Source organism: Apteryx mantelli, chromosome 22 (genome assembly GCF_036417845.1).
Source record: "Apteryx mantelli isolate bAptMan1 chromosome 22, bAptMan1.hap1, whole genome shotgun sequence".
Classification (NCBI taxonomy): domain Eukaryota; kingdom Metazoa; phylum Chordata; class Aves; order Apterygiformes; family Apterygidae; genus Apteryx; species Apteryx mantelli.
In genome coordinates, this window is record NC_089999.1 from 11,009,068 (window position 1) to 11,025,782 (window position 16,715).

The window sequence follows — 16,715 nt, forward strand, 5'->3', positions numbered from 1 at the left end:
CTCTTACATTTCCAAATGAAGATGTGTTAAATTTATTTGCTGAAGGATCCTGTAGCTAGTATTGTAACCTTGGTCATGGGACTGGATATAAAAACAGAGGAATAGAAGCTTGCTTAACTGCAGGAAAGAAAGTGGAGCTGGAGATGGAAATATTACCAGACTGGGAAGGCAGAATGTGTTGTTACTTCAGAAATCAGATTTTGGACATGTGATTTTGGACATGCGGCTTTGCTTGTTGCATCCATGTGAAGTTCATGCTGGTTGTATGAGGTCAGGATACACCATGGTTGTATGAGGGAGACCGGATACCCCAAGAAGCTTGCAGCAAAATGGTACAAAAATACAGACCAAGTTTGCTTACTGTGCTCAACTCTCTTGTGGGTACTGCTTAACCTGTGCGCTTTGTTCTGCGCCTAGGAAGAACCACTCCTCTCACCTGTGGATGAAGGGCTGAATTGCCCACCTCAAAGGAATCAACAAAACATGCATCACATTTTTCAACAGTATCATATGCTGTTAATTCAGTGAGGTTTTTAGGCAAGCACTCAATGTTCTGTATGTAAGGCGTTCAAAGAAAGGAAAATAAATAGGAGATGGTTGTTCAGCACAGCAATGCATGTGTCACTTGGTTTGACTTTAGAACAACTACAGTGCCAAATTTGGAGATGAAGTTCAACCACTAAAGAGCATGTAAGAAGATGCATCTAATCTCAGGACCAATGATACAACATAGCTATTAAAAGTGGGGGTTGGAATAAACCAAAAACATCATCGTTAGGAAGAGTGTTTTCAGTGTTTGTCATAATGTAGAGGTTTTATTTCCCTGTCTAAAGACATATCGATCAGTAGACGTTTACATTTTTTCTGCACTGGAAACAGTGCAGTAACCTTAAACCTACTGATGTTCCAGTTCATATCATGTAGAGTGCTTTCACAGAAAATCTCAATCAGATTTTGTCAGAGCATTATTGTAAAATGAACACTGAAACATTGGTCCACCCAGATTAAAATCCCAGTATAAAAGTATTTATGTATTGGCTTTTGATGTGCTAACCATATTTTCGTTGTAACAGAACAGCTGCCCTCCACTGCCCTGGCCCAGGTTGCTGAAGGGAGCAACTGTATAGTTCTTAGAAGGTGAAAACTGAGTGGATTTTCTCTCTACTCTTCTTTGTTTCTTTTCCAGGCTCTGGAAGAAGCCCAGAAAGCAATTCAACAACTCTTTGGTAAAATTAAGGATATTAAAGACAAGGCTGAAAAATCAGAACAAATGGTGAGTAGCAGTTTCTTCCTAGCCTTGGAAAGGGAGTGGAACACTGACCTTTGCTTCCAGCTCTCATTAGAGAGAGAACATTTTTGTCTATGGTTCTACTGACTGGTTGGTAATCACTATTGAACATGTGTTCTGGATCAAAAATCTGATAGTGTTTGTAGAACCTGTATCCTTGTCTTTGTGTTTGCCTGGCTATAGAGCTAACGTGTTTCTAGTCCCTGAGGGAGAAGAGAGCCCTTCTCATCTCCTTAAAACATTGCTGCTGTGGCTTGATATTTAACCAGACTCTTGTTTTTGTATTCATTAGGTTAAAGAAATCACACGGGATATCAAACAGCTAGATCATGCCAAGCGTCATCTGACCACCTCCATCACCACCCTCAATCACCTCCACATGCTGGCGGGGGGTGTGGATTCACTGGAGTAAGCATGTGTATTTTTAGTGGTGCTTTAACACTACTGCTGAGTTCTTGAGTCCAGTGCAGTGCTCTGAGTAGGTCTGTGACAACTGCTTGTTCTTCTGGAGGAAAGTTTGCTTATAGCTTGCAGTCATTGTTGGCTGATCCTTTCTGTCTTACTCAAAGTGACTTGCAACCTATAGTGTTAGATCTAAGGGTTTGCAGCATCAGTTGCTTGAATTGCAGTGTTGATCATTGGTAATAAGGAATGAGAGTCTTGCTTCGTTAAAGAGTAATACAGTCCAGTATCCTCATTAAGAATGTGCTCTTCAGGGGGTTGGGGGGATTCTTATCAGTCTTGGGTTTTAAACTGGGATGGAATCTCTTTTCAGAAAGGTCTACTCTAGTTCTGAGAGGAATGAGTTCAAAGAAGCCTTACAGCTTGTAGTATGTATGGAGTTGAGGCTACATGTTCCTAATAGTCCTTTGTGGTTTTTCAACATGCTTGAGAAACACACTGGCTAAGGGAATCCAGTTTTTACATGTTGCATCTGTGAAGTTGCAAGACCCAGGCACAGCCTGTTCTTGGATTGTAGCAAATTCTGCACGAACACTGGGTTGTTTAGTGTTTAGAATTAAATTTTACTTAAGCTGCTGTCTCCATTGGAATGATCTAATGGATGAAGAAAAAATAAACTTGGTTGGGTTTTTTTTGTCAGTTCCCTGCGAAAGTTATTAACAGAAAAGTTGAGGCTAATAGCTTTTCTGCATAATGATTCTGCTCCCCATGAAGCTCTAACTCGCACTTTGTGTGTGATGACAAATGGCTTACCTCAGGTCGTTATAGTGAAACAGCATTTACTGCCTCTGGACCCATACTGGGAAGCGAATGCATTCAGTAGTTTACATGTTCTTTGCCAAGTGTTGCTTTTGACGTTTATGTTTTTTGAAGCATTGTTAGATGTATACTGGCTTGGTTTATTTTAGCATCAGTTGAATGAAATTGTAATGCTGTATTGGAATGTTAATGAAGAGTTGTGTATTTTAGAAAAATAAATGTCAATAGGGACTGGCATGATCCAGCAAGGATGAGGTAACCTGTGGAATTACCACCCAAGATTTTCAACAAACCTGCCTTTGTAAATCTCCAATTTCCTCTACAGGGCTATGACCAGGAGGAGACAATATGGGGAAGTTGCCAACCTTCTCCAAGGTGTCGTGAATGTGTTAGAGCACTTCAGCAAATACATGGGGATTCCTCAGATTCGACAGCTTTCTGAAAGGTAAAATAATCAAATGCTGAGCACTCGCCTGCCTGCTGGGAAGGAAGGTTAGAAAATGCATTAGACAGAATCAGTTCCACAAGAATGTAAAGGCTGGACATGGTCCTTTGAGCTTATTTCCAGCCCAAACTGGTTAAAATTGGATGCAGTTTGCTCAAATCTTGAGCGGTCTATTCTGTTAAATGATAGCAATTAATATGGATGTAATTCATAAATGTTCTGGACTTCTCATTGACAGGCTTTTAATTTGCTTACCTGGAGTAATTTATAGAAGTGCAAATTGTTTAATCTGACCTTGGTGTACGGGTGTTTGTGGTAAATCTTGAGGTGATACTTTCTGCTGCTTTCTTAAGCTCAGTGAGATAGTCCAGCTACCTGGCATGAAGCAGAAATACATGCATTTAACATAGTGGTGCTTGGGACCACTTTCTGCCCAGACATGTGCCTTACCGCTGTCAAATTGCATAGTAGACAAAGGGCTGGATCTTTTTGTGAACTGCACCAAGAACTGTTCCATCTTGCCATGGATTAGCAGGCAGGCAGGATTTCTTTTCGTGGACTTGCCAAACTCAATTATTCCAAGCACCTTGAGCGTCTTCTGCCAAAACTTGTACCTGTTGCCCAATTCTGCTGAGTTTTGAGGCTTGTAATGACAAAGTTTTCCAAAATAACATGCAGCATGCCTGACTGGTTTAAAGCTTTGCACTTGTAAAAAGCTTTTGAGCTTGTATAGCCCTGATTTTCTAGCATGGAGTTACATGTCTGAATTTGGTGAGTTGTGGTGCAGCTCCAGGAGGAAGAGCCCACCGTTCTCCACAGTAGCAGATGAAGGCTCAGTGGTGATTAAGCCACCAGATCTCCTAGGGTTTTGGCTTCATTTGGGACTTGACAGCTGGGTGCCAAGGGAAGTGAACTAGGGCCTCCCTGTTCAAGGGGACATTGCTGTCCCTGGGGTGGGCTGGGAGCCCAAACCTACTTTTCCTGCTTTACAGCAGGCTTTATTTCCCCTACGCCACACATGGTATTTGCTCAACACCCTGCAGTAGTGCTGAGCACAGCTCTGAGATGAAACATTAGGGGTGAACCTTCTTAATGATACTATCATATTTGACAGTGTTTCTTTTCAGCTTGATGTTTGAACACTGCAAATCTGCACTGCCATCCTCTTGATGTCTGAGATGACTTTGCTCATTACAGAGGTACTTGAAGGAGCCTTCCAGGCACAGTAATTAATTTTTTTGGTGATTCCCTTTGCTAAGACAGCAGCTGGCTGCCTGTGCTGTTTAGCAATGGAAACAGTGTTCAAGTGTTTGTTTGTAGCGTTTTCATGTAAATCTGCTGGACTTTCTTTATTGTATAGATACCTATTCCAGAAAACCCAGATGGAGTCCATGAGACTGAGCTAAAGAAAGATCCACCCTAAATCTAGGGGGAGATAGGGGGCCTTTGGTTTAACAAAGCGCTTGACCATAAGCCTTTGCTTAAATGAACATGAACATTAAAGAGATATAAACACATCTCAGCGCTTTTCTGCATTTGAGTTGTTGTCTGTTCCAGTCCTTCATCTCAAAGATAACTCGTTTCATTTTCTTCCAGAGTGGTAGTGCCCTGGGCAGAAGTCTGCTGGCATTGGCCATTTTACAGCCACACGTAGTTTAAGCCGTGGGCCAGAATTCTGGTGTTTTTTTCCCTTTCTAATGGAAGATTATTTACTGCTTTTGTAGTTGGTGATAATTAGAAAAAACTTCATGCTGCTGCTAAAAGGCACAATGGTATCAAGTCACACGAGAGAGACTGGCAGGGACGTGGAAGAAAACTCCCTTTGTTTTATTCTCGCTCCAAGATAAGGATCTGAGAAGCTCCAAGTCTGTTCCTCCTATTTTTAGTTTTGCCTCTGCTGGATTTTCCTTCCAGTGTTTACAGAGTGAGAGTTGCACCATCTGGTAGTGATAGAAGTGGCTGTTTTGTGGGGTGAAAGGAGAGCTACACCCAATGTGTTGCTAGGATCTCTTTACTGCTTTGACATCCAGGCAGCAAATTACTCCAGGGAGCTTTACTGTGCTGTAATATCTGCTTTGGACTTTGACTACACGTGTACCTATTAGAGCACAATTTGGAGTTGACTTTTTTCCTCTCTTTGCTTGAAAATACTTTCAAGATTCATGAAACGTCAAAAGAAGTTTGCCTGACTTCTGTAGTACTATTTTTATACTGTTAAATTGCTGGGGTTTGATATCTTCATGAATTTCGTTTAATAGCACAACTGAAGGCTCTGGGACATTTGAGAAAGCAAGAAATGCCTCTTGCAAGTAGATTTTGGTGAAGATGAGGGGCAGTAACTGAAATCTATTAAATACATGGCGGGATGGGTGGATTCGCTTGCTTTCTTTATTAAAGAGCCTCTCCTTCTTGCCATGAATGAATTGAAGTCAAATATGAACGGGAAACCATGGGAAAGAAAAGTGCCTGCGTGGTGCTGGTGGATGTGATCTTTGTCACACGGTGTTTAATTTAGGTTCCTGCTCCTTGATGCTGTGAAAACTAATGATGTGTTTTAAATGTTGCTTTCCACCTGTCCTGTCCCTTGGGAAATAATCCAACAAAACCCCACTTAAAGTATTCATTGGTGAGTTGACTGGACCCTCAGGGACTTGGATTCTTGTACTGATGCTCTTGATTATTGATGTAAAAATGTCACAATTCACATCCAAATGCAGATATTTTTCTAGTTATGTTCCTAAAACAACTAATAATATGGTGCATTGGAAGGTGTTTGCTGTAGTTAGTAGTGGTATTTTGTTATCTCTTATTTCTGTTCTGTTTTCTGTCTCTGGAGGGAGTATTCAATTAGTGGTCACAAACCCACCCATGAAAGTGGTCTGGAAAGCCTAGCAGATAGTGGAAAAAAGCCTGGAAAGTATTTAGAAGAAAGATAATTATAAGTTTACTGCAGAAAAATAGGCTAGCTCAGCCCCTTTTTATCTTAGCAAACTGCCAGGCGTAGTTTAATATTTCTGGTAGCTTTGGCTAAAGGAATTGTGGTTTCTAGCAATTTACTGTCCTTTGAAACACAGCAGTGTTTGTTGTTGTTGTAGTTTTTTTGTTTGGTTGGGTTTTTTGCTTGTTTGAGGTTTGGTTGGTTTGTTTGTTTTTTAAGGTGAGAGCAAGTCAGAGAAAAGTCACTAATCCTCACGTACCCAAAGGTCTTGGTGCGTGCGAGCAGCCACGTGAAAAGGCGATTCCCCATGGCGTGGAGTCAGGCTGCCCGCTGAGTCGCCCAGCACACGGGCTGCAGGCGTCTGGTTGGGGAGAGACGTCTGGATGACGCGGACCCCAGAAGAGATCCTAAATCTGTTACAAACCCCGAGCGTCTGAGGTTGCTGAGACTTCGTGCGCAATTCGCTTTCTGCGCAATTCGCTTTCTGCAAATGGTTAAATGCACGCTTTATTATGCACGCGCACAGATGGTCCTTGATGGTGAGCGCAAGTGAAGGTAGCCTTGGGATCAAGGCTCCAGCCTCTGCAATTTCCATTTCCCTTGCGTGAGGATTATTTTGAATTGAAAGGCTCACAGCTTTCCGTGGGGAGCAATAATCTCCAGCGGCTAAAGCAAGTGCCTTCCTGTGTTCTCTAACTAAAGCAATCCCTCTGCAAAGATGTGGCATAAAGACTTTTATGTTTCTGAGTGCATGTTAATGGAAAAAAAATAATTGTGCGTGTCTGTGTGTGGGCTTATATAAAGAGTGATAATTACTGGGAGGGCAGTGAGGCACACGCTGGTCGCTCACACATGCCTAAACCTTGGGCTACTTTGATTTCTCTGCCCTATCCATGTCTTACAAGAAATGCAAAAAATGCTAAAACCCATTTCCCTTGTTTGTTTTGGGGAGATGTTTATGCATGATAGCTTAAAAAACCCAACAATTTTAACACCTCAGTTCAGCAAGGCATTTGTGCAAGTTTCTTAATTTAAGGATATGAGAATCCCCATTAAGAATCTCCGTAAGTACTTTTCTGAATCAGTGCCTAAAATAACAAAGCCTGTGGACAGGGCTTTTAACTGCCTGATGAGGCCTCTTTTACGTTTGTTGAATCCTTAGGAATCTGGCTGCTCTTCTTTCAGTGCTTTCACTGTACTTTGCACTGCAGCTGGTTTCAAATGGGAAGGTTACTGTAGCTTCTCCTACGTAAGGAAATCAGTACCAGGGCTAATAGTTTCATTTGTTTATATAATCTCATTCATTTTTGTGGCTCCTGATACTAAAGACTTATTGTTTGTTGACTATTTAAAAGATACTATTTTTTCAGTCCATGTTTAGTGTCTTTTTCTTTTTTTTTCTTTTTGTTTTTTTGATGGTCAAAAGGTTTGGTTCTGTGACGCTTTCTGACATGAGTTCCTTGTGCAACTTAAGCAGGATTATACCTGTTGGGGCTGCTGCGATGGGCTCCTCTTTCTTGCTTAAATTTCCTGCTCCTTCTATTTCAACATATTAGTGAATCCCTTTTGTTTTACAGTAAGATATGCAGGTATTAACTGTGGTCTATACCTGAAAGGGTATATAAGCTTTCAAACATTCCTGTGAAGCAGAGAGCTTAAGTGAGAATTATGTTTGACATTGCAGGCAGGAAAGTTTTCAAGTAAAAACCCCATAAATAAATCCTGCATAACGAACGCAGGTCATACATACAGTTAAATCACAAATATGTTATATTTTAACCCTAACTTTTAAAGGAATAGAATTTTCTGCATTTGGCACCATTAAAGAATCCAGCTTATTCTCCAACATTGTCAGGTTGTCTTGTAGTGTTTCTGCTACTAATGGATCTGAAATGGAAGATTAAAGTAGTATATCATTCTTTGATAAGGTTAAGGAGTCTTAAAAAAAATCCAAATTCTTCACTTGCCCACCCCCACTCTGTACAAACATTTTCACAAAAGTAAATGTACCCACTCTTTCTAATGTATCAGTCTCTGTGGAAGAATGCACTGCTTTGAATAATCAGTTTAGTCCTTAAAGTATTTCCAGTATAATAAAAAGTGATGGAAGAATTCAAGGTCTGCAGAGGAATATAAGTGCCTAGCTATTTATTTTGGCTCTTTGTAGTATGTGTAGGCATTTCCATTTCCCTAGAAGTATCAATTAGGGCATATTGACTTTTATTTCTGGAAATTGGAAGCTTTATTCTCTGAGCTAAATAAAGAGCAAGATTGTGGTCTGTTCAGACTTTTTCACCCATTTCATACCTTTGCTCTTTTATGCTTCTTAAGACATAAAGAGGTTATAGTATACAACCACAGCCAAACAGTATTCACGTGGATGCATTTAAAAGTAGGTCAGTGTATGTGGAACTGTGAAAAATTCACTGTGAAGATTGAGATATTGTGAAGCTTTTTATGTGTTAGAAAGATACTTCTGATAAAATGTGTTCAATACACACAGATGTAAGGATCTGCTATGAACCGATCACACTGGCATCGAAGGAACGGTGCTGATTCTTCAGCTGAGGAACTGGCCCTTACTGAAATACTGACTTGCAGCAGGGCCTTCTTAATGTGGGTTGTTTTTTTTTCCTTAGCTTGCTTTTTTTCCTTAAAAAAAAAACTTAAGGTAACTGTTAGGATTGAAGTCCATTTTGTAGTTATGTTTGCTGAAAACGAACCAAAAAAGTTGTTGTACCACCACCAAAGTCATTGCTTCCTATTTCCTCATCAGGGTGAAGGCAGCGCAGAACGAGCTAGGACAGCAAATCCTGGCGGACTTTGAAGAAGCCTTTCCTTCGCAAGGTACAAAGGTAAAGAGCGCCTTCCCCTCTTCCTTCCCTTGAACAGCAGTGCTGAAGTTGCCTGTCAGACGTAATTGTCACCTGCTTTTATCTCATTTTACTTCTACGTTTGATCTGTCTCTGTTTCAGGAGTTATTTTAGAAACCAAACCAGTCTCCCAAGCTGTAGGGCGATAGCAATAACGTTCCTGCCTGTTTCTCTCTGATGAATGTGGGAGGGAAACGACACCCTTCCCCTCTCATGCTGTGTTTGAGGTGTGCTTGGGAAGTAGTGTTGTGCTGACCGTTCGCCCAGCCAGAGGGAAGCACTAATCAGTGTGACCCCGTCACAGTGACTTTCGGAGTCGCTCTGTTGTTTGAACACGTTTATCGCAGTAAGGCCTGCAAGCCAGTCGAGGAGCGCAGCGGGCGTTGCGCGTACGGCCATGCAGACCGGAGCGGGGTCCTGCTCCCCGAGCGTCTGACCCAGGTGCTTCTCGCCCACGTCCCTGGCTATTTGTCAGACACCAAAGATGCATTTAGGAGAAGCAGAAGTTGTATTTAGGGAAAGCCAAGCGCGGGCTGTTTCGTGACGTGCCGTCACTAAGTCTGCTGGGGCCTGTTGTCTCTGCTTTATACAGACAGCACAGATATAAGCCTGGGCTAGGACTGAGGTACCAAATATGCTTCCTCTTGGGAACACTTCACAGGTTAGCCAAATAATGCATCTGAATGCTTGCAAAGGATACAGAGGGTAGGTGTGAATTTGAATTTATTGCAAAGAAAACTCTAGTTCTGTCTTCCAAAGTACCAGCTCTGCTGGTTTCTTCATAAAACTAACAGAAAAGAGAAAACTGTTTGGAACAGATTCTTGATAAAGAGCAAATCTGTGTCCACATGAAGCAGCTTCAAAAGAGAGTATTTTTTTAAATGCTTCTAAATTATATTTTCTGTCTTCTCCACAGATATAGTGTTATGGGCCACTACAGATCAGCATCAGATGCTAATCTACATTTTGCAACTTGATCACCTCTAGACTGCTTTTTTTCCCATTAATTTGGCCTTCAGTTTTGCAGAAAACAGTTTTCTTGTCCCACTTGTCAATCACTTCTCTTAGCTGCTCTTCAGAATATCTACACTAGTGGAAGGCTTTGCGGAAGTCATGGGTCAATGGGTCTTTTCTGCAGAAGGAGCTGGCTGCACTTCTGCAGGTTGGTGGCTTCCTGGCCGTGGAGCCACATAACTTTACTGCCTGTGTTAAGGAGGGAGCTCAATTGTTTGTCCAACAGCAGAAAGCATCAAAAAGAGAAAAGTATTGGGAAAGGGTAAAAACAAGATAACCCTGGATGCAGTACAGTTTTCAATCACCCCTTTGGCTGTTTAACCTTAAACCATTTGTTCCTGTTTATTTTGACAGAGGCCCGGTGGACCCAGCAATGTCCTACGTGATGCATGTCTAGTTGCCAATGTCCTGGATCCCAGAATCAAACAGGAAATCATCAAGAAGTTTATTAAGCAACACCTCTCTGAGTATTTGGTCCTCTTCCAGGAAAACCAAGATGTAAGGAAAGCATAGCAAGCCAGATTTGGATTTTGCATTTTGCTCTGGTAGTATGTGCAAACCTCGCACTTCCACAGCTTCCTCTGGTACTGTGTTCCTGACCTAGGGGCTTGGAGGCAGCGACTTGCTGGTGTGTTACTGACTGGCTGATGACTTTGGAGGCAATGTGGTCTCCTGCCAGGATTATTTCCTCCTTCCTTAGAGCTCAGATTCATAGATCAGCTTTGGAAATGTTTTCCCCTCCTATAACAAATGAATTCAAGTTAGCCATATACTTTCTGCCTCATAAAGGGTTGAAAACTCTGATTGTTGCAAACCCCCCATCCCCAAACCTTAAAAAAAGACGGGGGGGAGACATGTCTAGTAAGTGGAACAATCTTTGTAGATACTTTTTAAACTTCTTGTCCTGATGCTAACAGTTTTTTTTAATATAATCATCTCAGATTTATATTTGATAGTTTATGACAAAGAGCAGAAAAAGACTAAAATGCTTCATTTAAAATAGCATTTTTTCAAGAAAGTTCTTTGAATTGATCTTTTTGCTTTTTTGGCTAGAAAGCACAAATTTGGGGTGTGGGGGGGAATGATCCCACTCTGCTCTTGTAGAAGAATTCTGGCTTATGGTGACACAAACCCCAGAGTTTGAAAACCAGTTGAACATGAAAATCCAGGAATTCCTGACTTCTGATCCCATTGCTGACCTTAACTTCTCTGTCTGCAAAACAAAGAGAATGGTGGGATTGAATGAATTATTATTGGATTTAGTTTTCAGTCTTACCTACATGATTTAGAGGTGCTGTTATCCTCATTTTCAACATAATTTGCTCTCTCAGTTCACATAAGGCAGGATTTTCAGTCTAGCTTGTGTTTAAGCATTTTGAAGAATGACTGTTAGCATTCAAAGTATTATTAATATCGGTCAAGTTAACCTTGATTGATAGCCCAATTTCCTCTGTGAAACAACTGCAGGAAAATTAAGCAGTCAGGCTGAATATTAGCAGCTGCCGCTCTTGAGGATGTTGTTCTCCATGTTATTCAGGTCGCCTGGCTGGATAAGATTGACAGGCGCTATGCTTGGATAAAACGCCAGCTGGTGGACTACGAGGAGAAGTATGGGCGCATGTTCCCCCAGGAGTGGTGCATGACGGAGCGTATCGCTGTGGAGTTCTGTCACGTCACGAGGTGAGCGTGTATGGATAACCTGCAATGATTCCCCACGGTCACCTGCCGTAAAGCAAAAGATTGGCCTCTCCTTTGCCAAAGAAATCACACATACAAAGGACTTTAAAGACTGTCTCCAAATATCTGTGTAGCTTGTTCATGTTTTAAAACTGCAACAACAAAAAAAGAGTGAAAACCCTGAGAAGTACCGCTAAAACCGTGTTTACTGTCTAGGGAGTGAGACAAAATGGAAATGAATTTTCAGTTTAGCAGAGATAAGAATCAATAAAGGCTGAATGAGAAAACACGAGCTGACTGTGGTGTGACTGCCCCAGGCCAATCTCTTTGAAAGGCAAATGTAGGAGACCAGGGGAAATGCTAGCCAGAGTCCCAGTAGCACCGTTACTGTGTTCTGGGACCCCAGCTGGGGACACTGCCAAGGCTTTGACAGCACTGGCTTTTCTGGCTGGAGTGGTGCATGGGGTGTTAGGAGATGGGGTCCTGTTACACGCACAGCTCTAAACAATTGTGGTTACGTGTTTGAAATGTGACCTGTAAGGCAGTTTTGTAGCTCAATGAGAGGAGCTTAGGAATTAGCTTGAATTTTGTGCTGAAAGTGTCTCTCTAGAGACTATAGACTGAATTACAACCTTAGGTTTTGGATCTTTCTCTTCATATGCACATAGGTGATTAATGTTTCCATCCAAAAAAACACATTTGTCTTTTTTCTCCCCCCTCTCCCTTTCAGGACAGAGCTCGCTAAGATAATGCGCACAAGAGCAAAGGAGATTGAGGTGAAATTGCTTTTGTTTGCAATTCAGAGGACAACCAACTTTGAAGGACTTCTGGCTAAGCGCTTCTCAGGTTGCACTCTGACTGATGGGACAGTGGTAAGGGGATTTCTAAAGAGCAGTCCTTCGGTCCCCAACTTTTTGGGGAGGAAAAAAAGCCTTTTCTCACACCTAGCTTTGGTAATAGGAGACTGCAAAGGGTGTCTCCTGCAGCCTTCTCTGCCAGGAAAATTCTGACTTGCCCTGGCAGCACAGCGTGTTAAGTGTGCCTGTACTCAGTGGGTTATAGCTGGGTAAAGGGATTCTTGAGCTTGCGGAGTGTGGTAGATAGGCTGCCTTAGGGCTCCCGAGAAGGGAAGCGTACTGATTGTGTACTGTTTCGGTTCTCCTGGGCACTGTGTTATTTGCAGCTGAAGCCACTTTGGTATAGAGAACCACAAGGTAATTATGGCATGGTGATTGCATTATAACATTTGTTCTCTGCAGGCTGATGACACATCACAACTAAAAATCCCCTCTTCTCTTCATTTCTAGTTACCACATGGTTACCACACAGTACCAGCTTTCCACCCCACATTGTCTGTTAGGGTGGTCTTACTTGCAGAGGCACCGATAGCTTCCACTTCCAGTGTCTCGTTCAGTAGATTGTAAAGGCAGAGCCAAGAGAAACAGCTCACTGAATATCTCTGGGGTCATCTCTGTGCTTTTTCTGCCTGAAATCTCAGCCAAGTGCTCTGCCAGCCAAATGCCCTGGGAGCACAGAATCCACGTGTGGCTCACGAGCCACTGGTTTGAGGTTCACTGCTCTGTCCAGCTGGTGTCTTGAAACCTACTTGGATGTGATAATTCAGCCTACCAGGCAAGCCTGGTGGACCTGTTAGTAATTTGCTGTGGATCAGTAGGTGCCACTAATTAAAAAGGGAAGTCCTGTGAGATTTTCCTCCTGGCTGAATTTGAGATCTCTCAAGAATATGGCTTTATTTTTCTGACAAATTTCATACGAAGTTTGCAGCTTTAATTAAATTGACTTCGCTGGTTTGTTTTTATCCCTCTGGAGAAGGTAGAAACAGAAGCGGTTATAATAGAGAAAAAGAAGAAGGGGAGTGTACGGCTTGAAATAAAGAAAATTCTCCCCTCCCCCCTTTCTGATCTGCCTGGAGACTGTGAAGCCCTGGATGCAGTCATCTGACCTCTTTTAAACACAGAATGAAGCCCATAATTATAAATGGGTATCCAGAGAGTGCACAGTGGGGACAAGCAGTCTGGCGGGAGCAATAACGCAGGATTTATTGCAGCAGCACAGTTTTCGAGCCTGCAGTTGAAGGCTGTGTTAGCAGTTAAGCCTTGTATTTCTAAAGGGTTTAGGACTGACTCATGTCAGTGCCTCCTGAGCAAGATCTCAGTACTCTGCTGCTTCTCCTGAGCCTTTGGTACCCTTTCAGGCTCTCTGTCTAACAGCTGATGAAGCTGCAAGCATGGTTGGGAGTCCTGATGGTCCTTTTAATGGAGATCCCACATTCTGGAGTGAGGGGTTTGAGAGGATGGAGATTTGATATTAGTCAGGATGCCCCTTCGAGGGATGGTCCAGGCAGAGTGGGTGAGTGCAGGCGCAAGAAGAGCGGGAGGAGGCAGACTGTAGCCCTGGAGTAGGAGGGACTGTGCTCCAGCCTTGATCGAGAGGCACCACCTGGCCCTCTGCATCCTCCTCTTTGCTTGGAGGAGACAAACTGCTGTACAGTGCTTTGAAAGGCTCAGTAGAGCAAAACATGCAGCTGTGTGCGAGAAGGTACAAAAGAGACTGTTTTGCAAGGAACTTTTTTTTTTCTTTTTTAAACAGAAAAAAACAGAAGTGCCACCTCCCTCCACCAACCCATTTCTGGAGGATGAAACTGGGACAGAGACAGATGAAATTGTGATTGAGAAAAGTGATACGGACAGAGTAAGTCTTCCGAATTCTTGAGTTGTCAATGAGGCAGTCACTGTATTATCTCCATAGTTTGTTTCATCCGTTACCTCTGCAGTGCAAGCAACACTGAACCACTTGTAAAAGCACTGGGTTTCCAAAGCACTCTGCAAACGTTAAAGGAGTGAATAGTAAGCACTAGTGTTTTAATTGGCACCGATATCAAAGCCTGCAAGCCCCATATTTCACTCATCAGACTGACACTTTCTAAGCGTTCAGTTGTAAGTTGTTTGGGCCTGGTACCCTCTTTGTTCGGTGAGTTTACAGTCCTGTAAACGGGCTGTTTACAGGTGGTGTCCTGATGCGTGACCAGCACCGTAGGTACCACGCGAATCCCCACCCCTGGAGATTTTGTGGGGTGGTAGCTCTCCATCAGCACTGTTTGTTGCAGTGCATCCCCACCAGATTTATACGTGAGTAGGGCAGCCCTCTGCCTTCCACCCACAGCAGAAGTCCTGAAATAGAACTATTAAGCCAAGTTTTGCTCCTTCCGTTAAAATATGACTTGGAGAGGTGGTATTGGTTAGGCTTTATCAGCGATCTAGAAGACTGATACTGAGAACCTGGGGAGTTATGTGCTTTGGATATTTTTTGTGAAGAGCTTTCTTTCAGTTATCTGTTGTGGCTGAAAGAAGGTTGGTCGTGATGCACCGATTTGGCATGAGGGATTGGCCATACTGGGAAGTCAGGAGTGCTGGCAAGCAGGTGAAGAGATGAGACACAAAACTGTGGGCTGTTTTTAATGAATAGTCGAATTCACTGCCCTGGCCAGAAACAGTTCAGTGCTCCTGTGAAAGGAGCTCCTTTGCTCCCTGTAGGGAAGGAGGCTGGTTTTCCTCCTGGTGTGAAGGCTGCGCCCAATCCACTGCGCTATTCTGTGAAATGCAGTCTGTGGAGAGGTTTCCCTCTGTCTCTGGGCTTTCCTTGTCTTAATATCCACATCTCAGTGCTAGGATCTGCTGCAGGAGTGACTGCCCCACAGACCCCTGTCTTGCAGATGCATGCTTGGAAGCCTCAACCTTTAGGCCCCTCTACTTCCCTTTCGAAGTGTCATCAGTTAGTGGCTGGTGCTGGAGAGTTAGTGCTGGAGGCCTGATATTCTTTTGCATTCACTGGCTGAAGACGAGAAGGAAAAGGAAGGGTTGCAGATGAACAGTTCTGGTTGATAGAGCACTTCTAAGACTCTAGTCTTGAATTCTCTGAGAATTCAGGACACTTGCAAGTGTAAGAGGGAGCACAAGAGTGAGGGGGGGAGAATTCATGTTAAAAAGAACCTCTTTTAGTGATCCTAGCTGTTAGATTTAATCTGTTTACTTTGGATAGTAATGAAAGGAAACTGGGCCAGCTGCAGACCTCCTTACTGTGACAACAGTAACCTTTTATTATTTCCATCAAACTCGAGGAGGAAATAGCTTAAACATCTGCAGCTTTTGGACAGGATTGCACACTCAGAAATACAGCTTTACTGCTACTGTTAAAAGATTTAGTATTCTCTCTACCAGACATGCTGGGAGCGGCATGATGCAAAGACCCACGCGCACTCCCAGAAATACAGTCCTGTGCTAGGATTCGGCTCTGCCAGCCTGGTGAATCGTAAACATAATGAATCTGCAACCTTGTGTTGGCACTGCTGTTCCGGAGACCTTTGCGACTGGAAGGTTTCTGTAATTACCACCTATTGTTTTCCTCCCAGCTCTGATGAGCGTGTGCATCCGGCAGAAACGAGCAGGCACTGGCAAAGGGGCTGGGACGGAGGATGCTGGGTAGTGGCTCTCTCCCAAAACAGTAAAAACTTACATTCCCCAGTCATGCTGTTCGTGAAAAGGTTAACGAAGCCAGTCTCGTAGAGGTGGTCTGGACTCCATAAAACTATTTGCTCATATTAGGTTTGCAGCCACATGTTAGTATTCATTTTTGTGTCTTTGAGTCTTAATTATTTCTGAGAAATGCTTGCTTAGCTATTCTGTGCTGTTTCTGCCAATGATCTAGTGCCACCTTCTCTGTCATTTAGAAGAGTACCTCCTTTAGGCTCTCTTGATTTGCTTTTCTTTGGTTAAAAAAAAAAAATTTTGAACTGGAAAAATTTATATCTTCATTGGCTGGGAGCTGAACCTGGCTTTTTGTGGAGAGAGGCAAGAATTCCATTCCAGAGTCACTGATGCCTTCTTTGCAGGCGGTGAAAGATTGTCAGCTTGCCAGCAGACAACAAGGAAAATTGTCTATCAATAAAAAAAAATCTAGTTGTAGAACAAAGAGGAGCTTAAAGACCTGGTCCAGCTGTGGTACTTGAACATAACAGCTTTAAGCATATTGTAGTCCCAGTGGCTTCAGTGAGATGTGCTCGGCCACTTTGTAGAGTATGGTAATAAGAAGTTGGACTTTGTGAATGTATCCCAACTGTAGGGATGTACAAAAATGTTGTTTTGCAGTAGTAAATTAAACCTCAGGCTTTTAAAAATACTGTATAAACTGAGAGCAAATCGGATGACTCGCAAATGGCATATGTGCTTACTGCTCTAAATT

At 42.8% G+C, this 16,715-nt stretch overlaps 1 protein-coding gene across 2 annotated transcripts in view; it reads left to right on the forward strand.

Moving 5' to 3' along the window:
• The window catches only part of VPS53 (VPS53 subunit of GARP complex), a 70,621-nt gene that overhangs the window by 19,713 nt on the left and 34,193 nt on the right, over positions 1-16,715 (forward strand). For both annotated transcript variants that reach the window (XR_010886229.1, XM_067309857.1), the window contains exons 5-12: positions 1,187-1,273; positions 1,581-1,696; positions 2,835-2,954; positions 8,669-8,747; positions 10,134-10,277; positions 11,317-11,459; positions 12,187-12,328; positions 14,067-14,168. Coding sequence is in view for 1 of the 2 variants with exons in the window: in XM_067309857.1 (XP_067165958.1) it covers positions 1,187-1,273; positions 1,581-1,696; positions 2,835-2,954; positions 8,669-8,747; positions 10,134-10,277; positions 11,317-11,459; positions 12,187-12,328; positions 14,067-14,168 (933 nt within the window). In the remaining variant the exon portion in view is untranslated. The remainder of the gene's footprint in view (positions 1-1,186; positions 1,274-1,580; positions 1,697-2,834; positions 2,955-8,668; positions 8,748-10,133; positions 10,278-11,316; positions 11,460-12,186; positions 12,329-14,066; positions 14,169-16,715) is intronic.